We start from the raw sequence: 15,894 nt of genomic DNA, 5'->3' as shown, positions 1-15,894 counted from the left end.
TGGATGCTGTAGAGATAGTGCAGAGGAGATTTACAAGGATGTTGCCCAGATTGGAGAGCATGCCTTATGAGAATAGGTTGAGTGAACTTGGCCTTTTATCCTTGGAGCAATGGGGGATGAGAGGTGACCTGATAGAGGTGTGTAAGATGATAAGAAGCAATGATCGAGTGGATAGCTTTTTCCCAGGGCTGAAATGGCTAATGCGAGGGGGCATAGTTTTAAGAGGGATGGCAGAGGAAGTTTTTCACACAGAGTAGTGGGTACATGGAATGCACTGCCAGTGAAAATGGTAAAGGCAGATATAATAGGGTCTTTTAAGAAACTCTTAGATTGGTACATGGAGCTTAGAAAACTAGAGGTCTATGAGGTAGGGAAATTCTAGGCAGTTTCTAGAGTACATGGTCGCCACAACATTGTGGGCCAAAGGGCCTGTAATGTGCTGTATGTTTCTATGTTCTATGGCTCTTTAGTGCAGCTTGTGTTTGAGCCCACAACAGAAAAGACAATTCTGGATTGGGTGTTGTGTAATGAACCAGATTTGATTACAGAACTTAAGGTAAAGGAACCCTTTGGACTCGTGATCATAACATGATATTCACCATGCAATTTAAGAGGGAGGATCTAAAATCAGATGTGTCGGTGTTACAATGGAGTAAAGGGGGTTACAGAGGTATGAGAGAGGATTGAAAGGGGACACTAGCAGAGATGACAGCAAAACTGCAATGGCTGAAGTTTCTGGGAGCAATTTGGAAGGCGCAGGATAGAAATATCAGAAAGAAGAAGTATTCTAAAGGAAAGATGAGGCAAATGTGACTAACAAGGGAAGTCCAAGACAAAGGGCAAAAGAGAGAGCTTACAGTATAGCAATAATTAGTTGAAAGCTAGAGGATTGGGAAGCTTGTAAAAAACAACAGAAAGCAATGAAAAAAGGCAGTAAGGACAAAATGATGAAATATGAAGGTAAGCTAGCCATTGAGGATACCACTAGTAAGAAATGGTAGGTCAAATCCTGAGCTTGTCATGAAACTATAGAAGCCATTAATGTCAGCTGCTTTTCTAGGTTGACACAATTGGGTTTATCAATGCATTATCCATTGGCTACCCCATGAATTAAAGTATCAAATTTTTCCCACACATGCATACTCAGTTTTCACCTCCCATGAGGTGCTTTCAAGCCAGTACCAGTTGTCACCATCTGAGAATGCAGTTTTCAGCCAAGCCATAGGCATATTCTAAATGGTTATATTGACTTGTGTTTTCTCACTAAACAAGTAACCACTGTTGTCAGATTTGACAGACAACAGATTCCCTGCTTAATGGAGCCGTCTGGTCTTTTATCTAAACTGACTGCCAACAACAACACTGTTTATAGCAAAAACATTCAACCTTCTTTTTGTCAGTATTTTTTCAGTAAAGTTTCATCTTATTTTCTCTTCAGTGTTATTAAGGACAGAAATATCTTAGTTTTCTTGTTTTAATTGCTTTCATGATTTAATATTGATATTCAGTGTCCCGCAAAATAGGTGAGATGGAAAAGGGGATCTTATTGGTTTGATGGGGGAGGAAGAGGCACTGGGTCTTGAGACAGTGATGTGCTGAGTATATTTCCTCTCATGGGAAATCTAAAGCTAGGGATATTTTTTCTAAAAGTAGCAGGTCAGAGATGAAGTTATCTTTTTTCCTCTCAAAATCATTGAAACTCTCTTCCTCAAAGGACTGTAAAGCAGTGTTTGAAAAGTAGATAGATACACGTTAAGATTTCAAAAGTACATTTAATGTCAGAGAAATGTGTACAATATACATCCTGAAATTCTTTTTCTTTGCAACCATCCACAAAAACAGAGGAATGCCCCAAAGAATGAATGACAGTTAAATGTTAGAACCCCAAAGCTCTCCCAGACCCCCACATGTAAGCAGCAGCAAAGCAACAATCCCCCCTCCCCATCAGCAAAAAAGCATCAGCGTCCCCCACCAAGCACTCAAGTGTGCAGCGAAGCATTAATAAAGACAAAGACTTGCAGTACCCCAAAGACTCTCGTTCAGCCGGTAATTTGACATACCACTGGCTCGCTCTCTCCCTAATAAAGGAAAAAGTGGTATCTCCATTTTACAGCGAGAGGGGAGACATAACAAACAACTCACTGATTTACGATGTTAAAAGTCCATTGAGTTGCTTTTTCCAAGCTCTGTACCCAAAGAACTCGGGTCTCTGGGCAAACAGCCAGAGATCCTCTGTCTCCCACGACACACCAATTTCCTGCAGAGGCATTGACCACCTCCAGAGCCACAAAATCCTGAAGCAACAAAGGCGAGCTAATCTTCTAGGCCATGTCCTTGGTATATCAAATAACGGCCAGTCGTGAGACCCCGAGAGCAGGTCCCATTCCCGCAGGAACCAAAGTCAGCGTGTAACTCCAGGTCATAGTCTTCAAAAGAACCCTGAAAGGGTAAAATAGAGATAGTAAAGATAGAAGAAGAGGTGTTTCCAAAGATGCAAGCAAAGGAGTTGCATTAGGAGGCAGAACCTTCAACATACACGTGGAAATATGGATCTTATTAAAGAAATGGGCTGAGTAGCCTATTACTGCTAATTTGTATAGTTGCAGTTATGCAAGTATGTTGAAATATACTTATGTATAATATAAATATGTATGTTAGTTGCCTGATATGACACAAGTATATTAGTAATTCCTATCAGAGTTATAATCAAAGTGAAAATAAATCGATTGGAGTTGTATTTTACAGCTGCCCTCACACTGTGGTAAGGTTATGAGAAACAATGTGCTACACTGAAGTGTTTTTACATTGATCAATTTTAGGAATGTAGCATTTAGCATTTTTTTTAATGTAGAATCTGTAAAGAGACATGATAGTGTCATGAGCTGAAGTTTAGAGGTCAGATTGGATGAGAAATGTTAAGTTTAATTTATAGTAGTATTGCTATATCCTTTAATTTTCTTTTGAAGGTAGCACAATTAGGATGGATCGAAAGGAAGGCAGCAGCCACTTTGTATGGAACACCTCCAAGTTCCACTATTGATGAAGCTCTGAAGAACTTCTTAAAGGTGAGATCTGATTTAAAGTTACTGAGGGCAGCTGACTATGATCAAAGACCTCATGGAGTTTGCTCTTGAAAAGATGAGGAGTACTTTGCTTGCCACTCTGACCATGCCACGAAGGACTGTGTTCAGATGCAAAAACACATAGCTGGCCTTTGAATGAGAGTTTCTTAAAGTGAAGAAACTTCAGGTTCATATTTTTTAAATCTTAATCTTCTACCTTTATAAAGTTCTAATGCACTGTTATTTTAGTTTTTGTAAGTATTTAAATGTTTGAAAGTATTAGAGTCATTGTTTCAAAGCTAACTTCTACATGTTTTTATTATTTCTTTTAATTTCTTTCCTCAGGCAAGAAACATGCAGGTCACGGAAATCCAACATACAATTAAGGAATTGCTCTACACCCTAGCATTAATGTTGTTTTTACCCAATCTATATTAGAATAATTGAAGCCATACCTATTATTATTATTATTAATTGTTTACACCTCTTTCCAAATTTGCTTGCAGATTTGCTCCACAATAACTTTCCCATGATTTATTGGTTCTATATTTGAATCTTCAAGTACTATAGTAGGATTTTTTATACTACTTCTCCTGAATAGACTGTAGCCACCAGTGGTAAATCTTGTTTCACTTTCTTTGACCCAGGTTTCATTTGCCACAAACCCACAAGTGAAAGGTTTTTGGAAACATACTTTTTGATGCCTTATTTGATTTTGGGCCGCGCTACCTGATATCTTCAATACCTTTGCAGCATTGCTTTTCTTTACCTTTCACAAAATAGTTCACCCACACACACACCTGTCTATTATCAACTGCCCTCTTCAACTTATTCTCAATCCACCAACATATGGAATTCAAAATTTATATGATTATTCATTCAATGGGCTCCCAGCTCCATATGTTAACTGTTAATCTAAACATAATAGATGTACATTTGTGACTTTGCATTCAGTGGCCACTTTATTAGGTACACCTGTACACCTGCTTGTTAATGCAAATATCTGATCAACCAATCACATGGCAGCAATGCAGCACATAACATGGCCAAGAGGTTCCATGTTGTTCAGGCCAATCAGAACTGGAAAGAAATGTGATCTAAGTGATTTTAACTGTGGAATGATCGGTGGTGCCAGACAAAGTAGTTTGAGTGTCACAGAAGCTGCTGATCTCCTGGAACTTTCACACTGAACAGTCTCTAGAGTTTACAGACAGTGGTGTGCAAAACAAAAATCATCCTGTGAGCAGCAGTTCTATAGGTGAAAAAGCCCACAACCCACTGGGGACAGTGTGACTCAATGTCCAAACCGGAGTCAGAGCGGCTACACCCCACTGGGGACAGTGTGACTCAGTGTCCAAACCGGAGTCAGAGCGGCTACACCCCACTGGGGACAGTGTGACTCAGTGTCCAAACCGGAGTCAGAGCGGCTACACCCCACTGGGGACAGTGTGACTCAATGTCCAAACCGCAGTCAGAGCGGCTACACCCCACTGGGGACAGTGTGACAGTGTGAGAGAGGTCAGAGGAGAATGGCCAGACTAGTTCAAGCTCACAGAAAAGTGACGGTAACTCAAATAACATATGTTACAAGAGTCACGTGCAGAAGAGCATCTCTGAACACACAGCATGTTGAACATGGAAGTAGATGGGCTACAGCAGCAGAAAACTGTAAACAAACCACTTACCTTCTGTACCTAATAAAGTGGCTACTGAGTGTATATGCAGTTCTGCCATTTCCATCCCCAATAATATCTGAGCTTTGAATCCTGTGCTAAAACCTTGCTCTCAGCCTCCCTGTCAATAAGACCATAAAGACACAGGAGCAGAATGAGGCCAATCAGCCCATCAAGCCTTCTCCACCATTTCATCATGGCTGATCCTGGATCCCACTCAATCCTATACACTTGCCTATCCTTTGCATATCCTTGCATATCCTTTGATGCCCTGACCGATCAGGAATCTATCAACTTCTGCTTTAAATATACGCACGGACTTGGCCTCCACCACAGTCTATGGCAGAGCATTCCACAGATTCACTACTGTCTGGCTAAAAAAAATTCCTCCTTACTTTTGTTCTAAAATATCGCCCCTCAATTTTGAGGCTGTGCCCTCTAGTTTTGGATACCCCCACCATAGGAAACACCCTCTCCATATCCAGCTTATCTAGTCCCTTCAACATTCGGTAAGTTTCAATGAGAACCCTCCACATTCTTCTAAATTGCAGTGAGTACAGGCCCAAAGGTACCGAACATTACTGATATGTTAACCCTTTCATTCGCAGTAGTAGAATTAAATGTGAAGACTATTTTCGAAACTGGAAGAAAAATCCAAAAATCTGAGATGCAAAGTGACTTGGGAGTTCTCGTGCAGAACACCCTAAAGATTAAAGCAGGGATGTGATGCCGAGGCTTTATAAGGCACTGGTGAGGCCTCACCTTGAGTATTGTGAACAGTTTTGAGTTTCTCATCAAAGAAAGGATGTGCTGGCATTAAAGAGGGTTCAGAGGAGGTTCACAAAGATGAATCTGGGAATGAAAGGGTTATCATACGAGAAACGTTTGATGGCTCTGGGTCTGTAGTCACTGGAATTTAGATGGATGTGGGGTGGGGGGGATCTCACTGAAACCTGTCGAATATTGAAAAGCTTAGACAGACTAGATTTGAAAAGATTGTTTCCCATGGTGGGGATCTCTAGGACAAGAAGGCACAGCCTCAGGACAGAGGGGCGTCCATTTAAAACAGAGATGCGGAGAAATTTCTTTAGCCAGAGGGTAGTGAATTTGTGGAATGTTACCCCAGGCAGCTGTGGAGGCCAAGTCATTGGATGTATTTAAGGCAGAACTTGATATATTCTTGATTGGACATGGCATCAAAGGTTACGGGGAGAAGCTGGGGAACGGGGCTGAGGAGGGAAAAAAGGGATCAGCCATGATTGAATAGTGGAGCAAACTCAACGGGCCAAGTGGCCTAATTCTGCTCCTATGTCTTATTGCCTTATGGTCTTATGGAATCATCCTCACGAGCCCCCTCTGGATTCTCTCCAATGACAATAGATCCTTTCTGAAATATGGGGCCCTAAACTGTTGACAGTACTCCAAGTGCAGACTGACCAGTGTGCTACAAAGCTTCATCATTATCTCCTTGCTTTTATATTCCATTCCCTTTTAAATAAATGCCAACCATGCATCTCCAGTCCTATTTGCTCTGTATCCTATTTTTAGAAGATTATATTTGCAAGTTGTTTTCAAAGTATGTAGATGAAATGGATGAGTTATGCTTTCGTATTCCATGTTTCTACAAATTTAAGTGAATAATAATCTCATTTCCATTAACTCTGAGAATTGACTGAAGATTACTGATTGCTGACAATATTGAATAGTTGTGTATATTTTTATATGCTTAATTGTTTCACCAAAACAATTGGCTGAAGAACTTTTCACTGTTTAAAAAAAAGCAATTAATTATAGAAATTATTAGTTTAAGAAATGAAGAAATTAGGTGAGGGAATATGAAATCAACAAGGGGAAGCAAAGGATAAAATTGTGTCCATTTAATAAATCATCACTGTTCAGTATGACAGACTACTGGAAGGGTACTGGAAAAGAAATTTAAAAATCAATTTCAGTCATTGTCTTAATACTGTAAAATTAGGATAGAGAAACTGGAATTGGTCTCCTTGGAGCAATGGCAATTGAGACAAATATAAAATCAAAACTGGTTCAGACAGGTTAAATAAAGAGGTACTGTTCAAGGATGAAGGAGCACAGATCTAAACATACAAGGAGGATGTGATTTAAAATATACATTTTTATGCAGTGAGAAATTATGATCTGGAGCTCACTGCCATTGTGGCTGGCAGGAATAGAATCTGTCGGACAGGGCTTTTAAAATGGAATAGGATAGAGTAAACAGTTTGCAAGGCTATGAAAGAAGTAGTGAATAATTGATAGGATTTCTGAGGATCTCTCCTCAGTGCCAGAACTGGTTTGGTAAACCAAATATTTCATGTGATTGATTGTTATTGTATGTTGTGTAAATAATGAGCAAAATATTTAAGTTATTACTTTTATCTATAGGAACCTTCATGAGAAACATATGTGATATTTAAAATAAGTTATTGATAAAGAGAAATGAAAGTCTTAAAAATGTGCAGCATGTGGCTGATGTCCTCAGTAAGGTTCCGTTTTGCCCAACTTGTTGAGTATTTAGCATTACTAATTTGCTTTATTGTCTGATTTTTATTTTTTGCCAACCATGAATCATTCTTGTTTCAGCACAGGATCCAAAAAGCATGACTGAATGCTAGTTTGTTAACTCTACAGTTTAAACAAAACTGTGTTCCCTGCCTTTTCACCATATCCTCTTCAACTTCCAAGAATATGTACCTTAAACATGGAACCAGTTAACGAACAAACTTATTATGTAATCTTATGTACTGTGGCAGATGGCAGCAGATTCTCCTGAAACTCATTCAGTCTCTAGTCTATGTATATTGCCTGATACCAAGTTGCACTTGGAGTTACAGTACTTTGTAAACATCTGAGATATATATATATCATATATGAACTGAGAGTGGGAATGGGGCAGGGAAAGGGGAATCATGGTTGGGAAAAAAGGGAAGGGAGTGGGAAGCACCAGAGACATTCTGTAATAATCAATAAACCTGTTGTTTGGAATCAAATGATCCCACCCACGCTACCCGCTGACCCTGGTATTACTCTGCCACCTGCCCCATACCCCTCCCGCAGCACCCCATCCTCACCATTCTCAACATCTTTTGCTCCCACCAGATTTAGAAACACACACTCCGCTCCACATTGATAAATACAGTACTGTGCAAAAGTTTTAGACACCCTAGACGTATACAGTACAGTCAGTCCTCCTTATCCGCGGGGGATTGTTTCTGGGACCCCCTGCGGATACCAAAAAATGCAGATACTCAAGTCGGTGGACTTTAGGACCCGGCGGAGCTCAGGACCCGCTGCCCGCAGTGTTTCTGTTCCGGAAAACGATCACAATTGAAAATGAAGTGGAAATAATAAAGCAATCAGAAAGAGGTGAAACACCATTGCTCATTGGAAAAACGTTAGGCTACAGTCGGTCAACGATCGGAACAATTTTAAAGGATAAAGTGAGAATAATGGATCATGTGAAGGCCCTGTCCCGATAAAAGCTACAATTATTACTAAGCAACACAGTGGCTTAATTATTGAACTACATACGTTGTTTAAATGTTTTATATGCATAGAAAGGTAAAATATATACTATATACTAAGACAAACGTTTGACTAACTGACACTAAATAATACCGGATGTACCTGTTCCGACTCAGAGAACTTCTGTTTTTTTTTCTATTCCCAATCTGCGGTAACCTATGCACATCCTCCCCTTATACTTTAAATCATCCCTAGATTACTTATAATACCTAATACAATGTAAATGCTATGTAAATAGTTGTTATACTGCATTGTTTAGGAAATAATGACAAGAAAAGAATGTGTGTACATGCTCAAACAACAAGTGCTGGAGAGAGAACTTCCGGGTTTTCCCGATCTGCGGTTGGTTGAATCCGCGCATGTGGAACCCGCGGATAAGGAGGGCCGACTGTATATAGCTTTTATTTTGTGGCAGTGGTACAGTGCAATACATAAAATTACTGCAGTACTGTGAAAAAGTCTTAGTCACCCTATCTATATGTATGTGCCTAAGACTTCTGCACAGTACTGTATATGGAATGCCAGATACTCAAATCTGTGAGCAAAGTCTTGACCACTCTTCAAAAAGAAAAGCAACTGTGTACCAGTTAGGTACACATAAGCCACATACAAAATACAAATGATTTACTGAGACTTTTGGAGAATTATTTACACCCAACTGTCAAGGAGTACATTAATTTTACAATATTGCTCAGCAACTAGATGAAATGCTGATAATAACCCAACACTGGTATGAACCAAGAAAGTTATCCCTTTCTGTACTGAGTTTAAAAGCTGTCCCAGACATTTTAAAAGAAGATGTAAATACAAGGAAAATAAATTGATTACATTATGAGAGTAAGTACTAAGTGAAGCAGCCTATTAGAGTACCTTATTTTCAACGCATGAGAGTGACTTAAATTCACATAAACTAATTGGATTAAGTCATAGATTTCCCAATGGAATCAGTGTCAAACTGGAAGTCTGATGGGTCCATAGCATGAAACTGCCTTTAGTTCAAAGCAATAGATGAAATTACAAAAGTTCATTAATGCCATTCTGTATTTGGGGTTAAAGTACATTGTTTAAACAGCAACTACATTTTCCTCGTATGATTTTGAGCTGGGATTAATGCAATAGTGAAAATATCTGTCATGTCACTTTTCGATGAATTTAAACTAGTTCCATTAAAAGAAAAGTAGCAGTTGTAATCCATGTAAAATAAGCAATATCGTTCTCTTAACCATTTGTTTTACAGGCTGAAGAGTTGAATCCAGGGTACTCCAAATCCAACTCTGTCTACATTGCAAAGGTATTTTTGCTGCCATTGCCTTGTTTAGGTTTAGGTTGTTTTCTGACAATGCCTCATTATTCAGAAAGATCCATTGCTGAATTATCTCACCACCTTCCTCAGAACTCTCCCTATACATTGTTTATTTTAAACTAGGCAGGTTACTGTAATCCATAGGTAAGTTATCATTGTGAATAAAGTTTAAGAATAAAATGTACATTCTTTGATTCCGTGTGCCCTATTTTATGTCCTTCTTTATAGAGTTCTATATAGGTTTGCAACAGTCATTAGTAGAAGAGCGATGGTGGATAAAGCTATTCTAAAACTATTCTAAAAAGTAGAGATTCTGTAGAACAATGATAAACATACAGTTTTATCATATCTGGCCATGGAGGTGAAAAGATTGGCCAGACTTAACACTCCTGATCACTAAGTACCAACCTGAGTTAGCAACAGCATTCACATCTCAGTCAAAAGGTCATGCCTTCAAGTTCTGTTTAAGAATATTTTGGGGCAGCATCATGGCTCAGCAAAGCTTCACAGCTTTAACTATCCTTGTTTGATTCTGACATCTGATGCTGTCTTTGTGGAGTTTGTATATTCTCCCTCTAACAGTGTAGGTTTTCCCCTCAATGCTCTAGTTCACTCCGTAATCCATGCTGCATGCTTCTAGATTAGCTGTAAATCATTCTTTGTACAGTTGATTGGTGGGAGAGAGAATGTGGTGCAGGAGGTAGAGCAGCACAGGCTCCATGTGTTGAACAGCGCAGGAGGTATCATTATCATAAGAAATATAATTTAGGTTAGCATTCAAGGGAGAAGTGCTGCACTGATGTTGCTGTTAATGGGAAAAGATAAGAATACACTCTTCGAGTTGCAGTTCATTGTACAAATCAAAGAAGGGTAGAAGAGCCCAGTTTGCTCTGTCAGACAAACTAAACCAAAATATATTTGTTCTCATTCTCCTGAAGAGTTGTCAGCTTCTAATTCTGCCAAGTTCCAGTGGTTCGATGACAGTCATTATACTCTTGGTTCAGTGGTTCAGATCAAAAGATTTCCACAGATGTGTGAACTTTCAAAAATATGTACCCTATTTTGAATGAAGTGATCAACCAAGACCCCTCTGCTTAAGATACAGGTTTGAAAAAAATCTCCTCCGCTCCTTCGGGAACGTTATAAATCCTGATATTTTTCCATCGCGATCTTCCCTCCTGGTCAAGCAATTTACTTTCCTGTTGATCTAACATTTTGATTGTCTTACTTAGTATCTGTTCCACGCTTTGCATGCGATCTTCCACCTTCTCAGATCGTGTCTCTGCCACTATTATTTTCTGACTGACGTTGGCGAGCTCTGACTTTATATCATTGAGTTGCTGTTTTATATCTTTTTGGACTTCCCTTATCTCTTCCAGAATCCTTATCATATTTGCAGCTTCACCTGAACAAGGCCCATCATCAGCTTCGCCACCATGCGCACGTGTAGGAGAGCCGTGCATTGTACCTCTCTCTTCCATAGGCTCTGCAGTGATGCTTTTTTTATCTCCATTCTTTTTCCCCATTCTTGGCCCCCTTATCAATTCAGATATTTTTGAAAGATCTTATATTTGATGGATTAACAGGGCAAAATATACGTTTTTCCAGAGGAGCTCTGGATTTAAGCTGCCATTCTGGACAATGACGTCACCAGAACTGTCCCAAAAAGCTTTTGTAGAAGGCATTACCCCAGAGGTTCACATACTTTTTCCAACAAATACATGAAATATTGGATCATTTTTCTCAATAAGTAAATGAACAAGTATAATGATTTTTGTGTTATTTATTTAATCGAGTTCTCTTTATTTAGTTTTTGGGCATGCGTGAAGATCTAATCACATTTTATGTCATATTAATGCAGAAATAGAGAAAATTCTACAGGGTTCACAAACTTTCTGGCACCACTATAAGTGGTGACTGGTTGTGAAGCCCTTTGATGTTCTGAAATGCTAGTTTTTAATTCTGTGACATATTTTAGAAAGTTTAATTGCAAGGGTATTAGTTAAGTAGAAGATCAGTCTAGGTTGTCAGTCTTTATGACTAAAGGGTGACGTGCAGTATAAGCAATTTAATTTGTTGACCCATGCCTTGGTCAAAAAGATTAGGTAAATTATGGTGCAAATTTACTTAATTCGAAACTCACACTTTATTGTACCTATGCAAATATCTATGTGAATTATGCTGTCCTCAGGCCAACAACTGTTCCCCTTGTACCAATGCTCATTCAGACTACCACTCCAACTTATTAAGTATAGGATCTCCTGTTGGCCAAATAATTAATATTCCTGGCATGTGAGTCTTTCTTGTGATAGTGTCCAGATTTTGCACTGCTTATCTGGCTATCCTGTATTAGTTTCTCAGTGGATCTGACCCAACCCTATAAGTGATATTACTTTATTGCTCTTTGACTAGATTTGTTCTCCCTGAGTCACGCCAACTCAAACCAGTTTAGCCAGGACAGCGAGTGGCTGGCCTCAGGTAACTTCAGGTCAGAGACACACACTGCCCTTTTCATAGGCCTGCATCTTCTATCTTACCAAATAACAACTTTATATTTGGAAATGTTCTCTTGTTTATCAGATTATCAGTGGGGATATCATTGTGTTCACTTTTAGTTGATTTGATTAAGTCATCTCTGAACAAGAACAATTTCGAAAAATGGGATTTGTTGTGTTAAATAAGAGTTATGTGACAGAATCCAGTGGGGATGACAAGAAGCCTGGAGAATAAACAATTTTTAAAAAAATAGAAATGTATCATGTACCCTGTAGTATTTGTGTCTGCCTAGTTTCTCAATTCCCTGGAAGGGTCATGTGATTGAACCCAGTGGGGTCTATAAGAGAGTGAGCAATAAAGAAAACAGGAAATCTATCATGTACCTAATGGCATTTTTGGCTGCCTAGTTTCTCAATTCCCTAGAAAGCCCAGAACATTCTGCTATATATTGGTAATGCCAATGAATTCCTCTTGAGTTCTACCAGACTGAAAATAACATTTCATCCTCTTTGGTTAACAACTCTATTCTCTTTTATACTCTGCATACCAAGCAGTTGATGTAACTTTGCATAATGCTATTGAATACTTTCACGAGGAAGTAACAGTTACTTTTGTCAAAAAATAAGAATAAAAATGCTGGAAACAAAGGACTTGTTAGGTTATATCTGTAATGTAAAGTTGCAAAGTTGAGGATTTGGGTGTGCATCTTCATCTACTGATAACAAGATTAACACATTATATTAATTTTGGTTCCCTCCACCTGATGGCTTGACTATTGATTTCTCCTTCTGGTGAACAAAATTCCCCTCCCCCCCCTTCTAAACCCCACACTGACCTTTTATTTCTTCACACCTGCCTATTACTTCTCCCATGGTCCCCTCCTCTGTCCCTTTCTCTTATTGTCCACTCTACTCTCCTATCAGATTCTTCTTCTCCAGGCCTTGACTTTTTCTACCCACCTGGCTTCATCTATCACTTTCTAGCTTGCCTCTTTCCCCTCCCCTATCTTTTTATTCTGGCATTTTCCACTTATGAGTCCTGAAGAAGGGCCTCGGCCTAAACAGTGACTGTTTATTCTTTTCCATAGATGCTACCTTACCTGCTGAGTTCCTCTAGCATTTTGTGTGTGTTGCTTTTCATCTCCTGATGATTGCATACCCCAACCTTGTTTGTACTCTGCTGGGATTTTAGTTTATCTTTTTGAACATAATTACATAATTTATGTTCCTATATCAGTGTTCTTTATCTATTTGTCATACAGTGATTCTGCTTATTTCTCAACAATTAAATGTGTAAACTAATTGAAATAAATGCTGGCTGAATCTTGAAATTTAATATTAATGAAGAAGTCCATTTGATTTGATGTGTTGGATGTAATCTGGAACTGTTTTGGTACTCACAGTGCTACATGGACCTTGGCAACAATGCAACAGCCGTACATTGGCTAGACTTGGCATCTGAGTTGCCTATGATATCAAAAGACGTAAGTGCAGTTCAACAAAGAATTAGTATCATGTCTGTATGAGACTACCTTTTAAAAACTCTTCTATATTGTTGAGTTGACTAAAAATTGACTGGTGACTGTTTATCAATAGGTTAAACTAATTACATAATTAAAAAGCAATTTTTGGACCTTCAGTAATAATAGATACCATTTTTAAATTATCTATAAAAACAGTATTGAAACACTAACATGACTACTATACTGATAGTTTTGCATTGAGGCTTATCATTATTGAAACAGTGTTCAGATATTTAGCATAGCTCCCACCTTCACTCAAAGATAATGATTTACACTAAGTCCAATTTTTTCTCTTAATATAGGACACAGAAGCCCAGAAAAATTTGGAAGCAATGCGAAATACCCTCATCAAAAGGAGCTAAGCCCAGTGCTGTTAACCAGAAGAAGCTTAGGGGGCTTTTATCTTGCTACAGAATGTCTTTCTGTCGTGTTGTCAGTTTAACTTTGAATACAACATCTCTCACTGTGGTATTTTATTCTGTTATTTTATAACCACAAAATATCATAAATCATGACAGACTGGTGGTAAAAGGTTGAAATTTTTCACCAAGTTACAAAAGATCACTCCTTATTCAAATACATTTGAAGAGATAGACTTTAGATACTAATAAGCTGGCAATTTTATTCCCTTTAGCAGCAACATTTTCTATTTCATGTAAAAAAAACTGACATCTCCAAGAAAACTATTAATTTTTTTTTCATGGCACCTATTCACATTCTTTTCACAATAGCTTGAAATGTGCTGAGTTTTATAGGTGTTCTTTACTATTTATTTGGGCTAATGCGTATGATCTATAGATGTACTGAATTCTTTTACTGAACTTTTGGGGTTAATTGCATACAAGTTTCCAAAATCAGAATCACTGTATCAGAAATCTGTCTTAGAGAGTTTGCATTATTTCAGTGTTTTTTTACTTATTAGTAGATAAAGTCCTCATACACAGTATAGTTAGCAAACTCGATATTTAGTGTTGTCCTAATTATTCATGTGCTTCCTTTGGCTTAGCAGTGAATAGACTTAATTGGTGGCAGTGGTGAAACCTGCCCATGACTGGTGAACTGAAAGTGTTAGAGGTCATTAGAACAGGATAACAGGTTGGTTTCTCGATCCCTTTTTCATCAGTTCTCATATCAGAAGTAGTAATGTGTGACCTTCAGTGAGGCAAAGAAAGAAGTCAACATTTATGATGACCACATGACCATGTGTCCAGGATTATAGTAGGAACATCACTGCCATAGGCCATTGTATCTAAGAGGAATTGTGGGCCAGTCATTTAGGAGAACCGCAGAGTGCTTTCGTGGAACTGCCCAAGTCATGGAAAAGAGTATTCCGATATTTCACAATATTAACATAACCTTCATCCAAATGTTGTTTATCTACATTAATTTATGCAAGACTTGCTCATCGATATTGCACGACTTTTATTTTACAGCATAATAATAAGAAAAATAGAGAAGTGCTAATAAGCCCCTCGTATCCGTTGTGTCTTTCAAAAAAGATGATGGATTCTCTCTCTTATTCACTATTCCGCTCAACTACAATGTCCTCTGATATCATCAGTACTCAAAAAGCTATCTTTCTCATGCTCTTAGGCTTGATTATACAATAACTTGACCTGCTACAGCCTCCAAGTCAGAAAATTCCACTGATATACTGTTTTCTGCATAAACAAGTTTCCAAATGACACACCCTCACCCCAAGATTGTATTCTCTATTTCTCTGCAGCCATAGGAAACAACAGCACCCTCAATCAGATTACCTTCCATTCTTCTAAATTCCAGAGAGTGTAGGCTGATTTCACTTGGTGCCTCCTCTTTGGATGACTCCACGTTTTGGGATTCAGTTTAATAAATTTACCTGGCTTTTATTCCAAGGTGAGAGTATTCTCTTTTAGGTACAGAATCCAAACCCCCACTGTCAATATTAGATGAGGTCTTACAAAAGCCCTGTAAAATTCAGCAAGGCGCTCTTCCTTTTGTAAAGACCAATGTACCAGTAAATTGCTACCCAGCTGATACAATACTAGAATTCTACCATCTGCTCTGATCCATAATGAAAAGGGTTTGGAAGATGTTAGCAGGGGTTAGGTGAAAGATCTCTGCTTATTGGGTATATTTGAAGTATAGCAGAGAACAGAGGACTTTGTAAAATGTCAAGCAGGTTCATGTATGAGTTCTAAATATCTTCGCAGCTGTTCAAACCTGTCTGTCACATAATAACTGAACAGAGAAAAAATATTCAAAGAAGTTCTCGAGGCCACACTGAGAACAATGACTCCTGACAAGAGTTCACTG

At 38.5% G+C, this 15,894-nt stretch overlaps 1 protein-coding gene across 2 annotated transcripts in view; it reads left to right on the top strand.

Moving 5' to 3' along the window:
- The window catches only part of LOC140725205 (regulator of microtubule dynamics protein 3-like), a 294,527-nt gene extending 280,293 nt beyond the window's left edge, over positions 1-14,234 (top strand). For both annotated transcript variants that reach the window (XM_073040345.1, XM_073040344.1), the window contains 4 exons: positions 2,967-3,065; positions 9,516-9,569; positions 13,480-13,560; positions 13,902-14,234. In XM_073040345.1, coding sequence (XP_072896446.1) covers positions 2,967-3,065; positions 9,516-9,569; positions 13,480-13,560; positions 13,902-13,961 — 294 coding nt within the window. In that variant the 3' untranslated portion in view covers positions 13,962-14,234. The remainder of the gene's footprint in view (positions 1-2,966; positions 3,066-9,515; positions 9,570-13,479; positions 13,561-13,901) is intronic.
- The last annotated feature ends 1,660 nt before the right edge of the window (positions 14,235-15,894 follow it).

Source organism: Hemitrygon akajei, chromosome 3 (genome assembly GCF_048418815.1).
Source record: "Hemitrygon akajei chromosome 3, sHemAka1.3, whole genome shotgun sequence".
Taxonomy (NCBI): Eukaryota; Metazoa; Chordata; class Chondrichthyes; order Myliobatiformes; family Dasyatidae; genus Hemitrygon; species Hemitrygon akajei.
The sequence above is the reverse complement of the archived record's forward strand: the minus strand, read 5'-3'. Positions and strand labels throughout refer to the sequence as shown.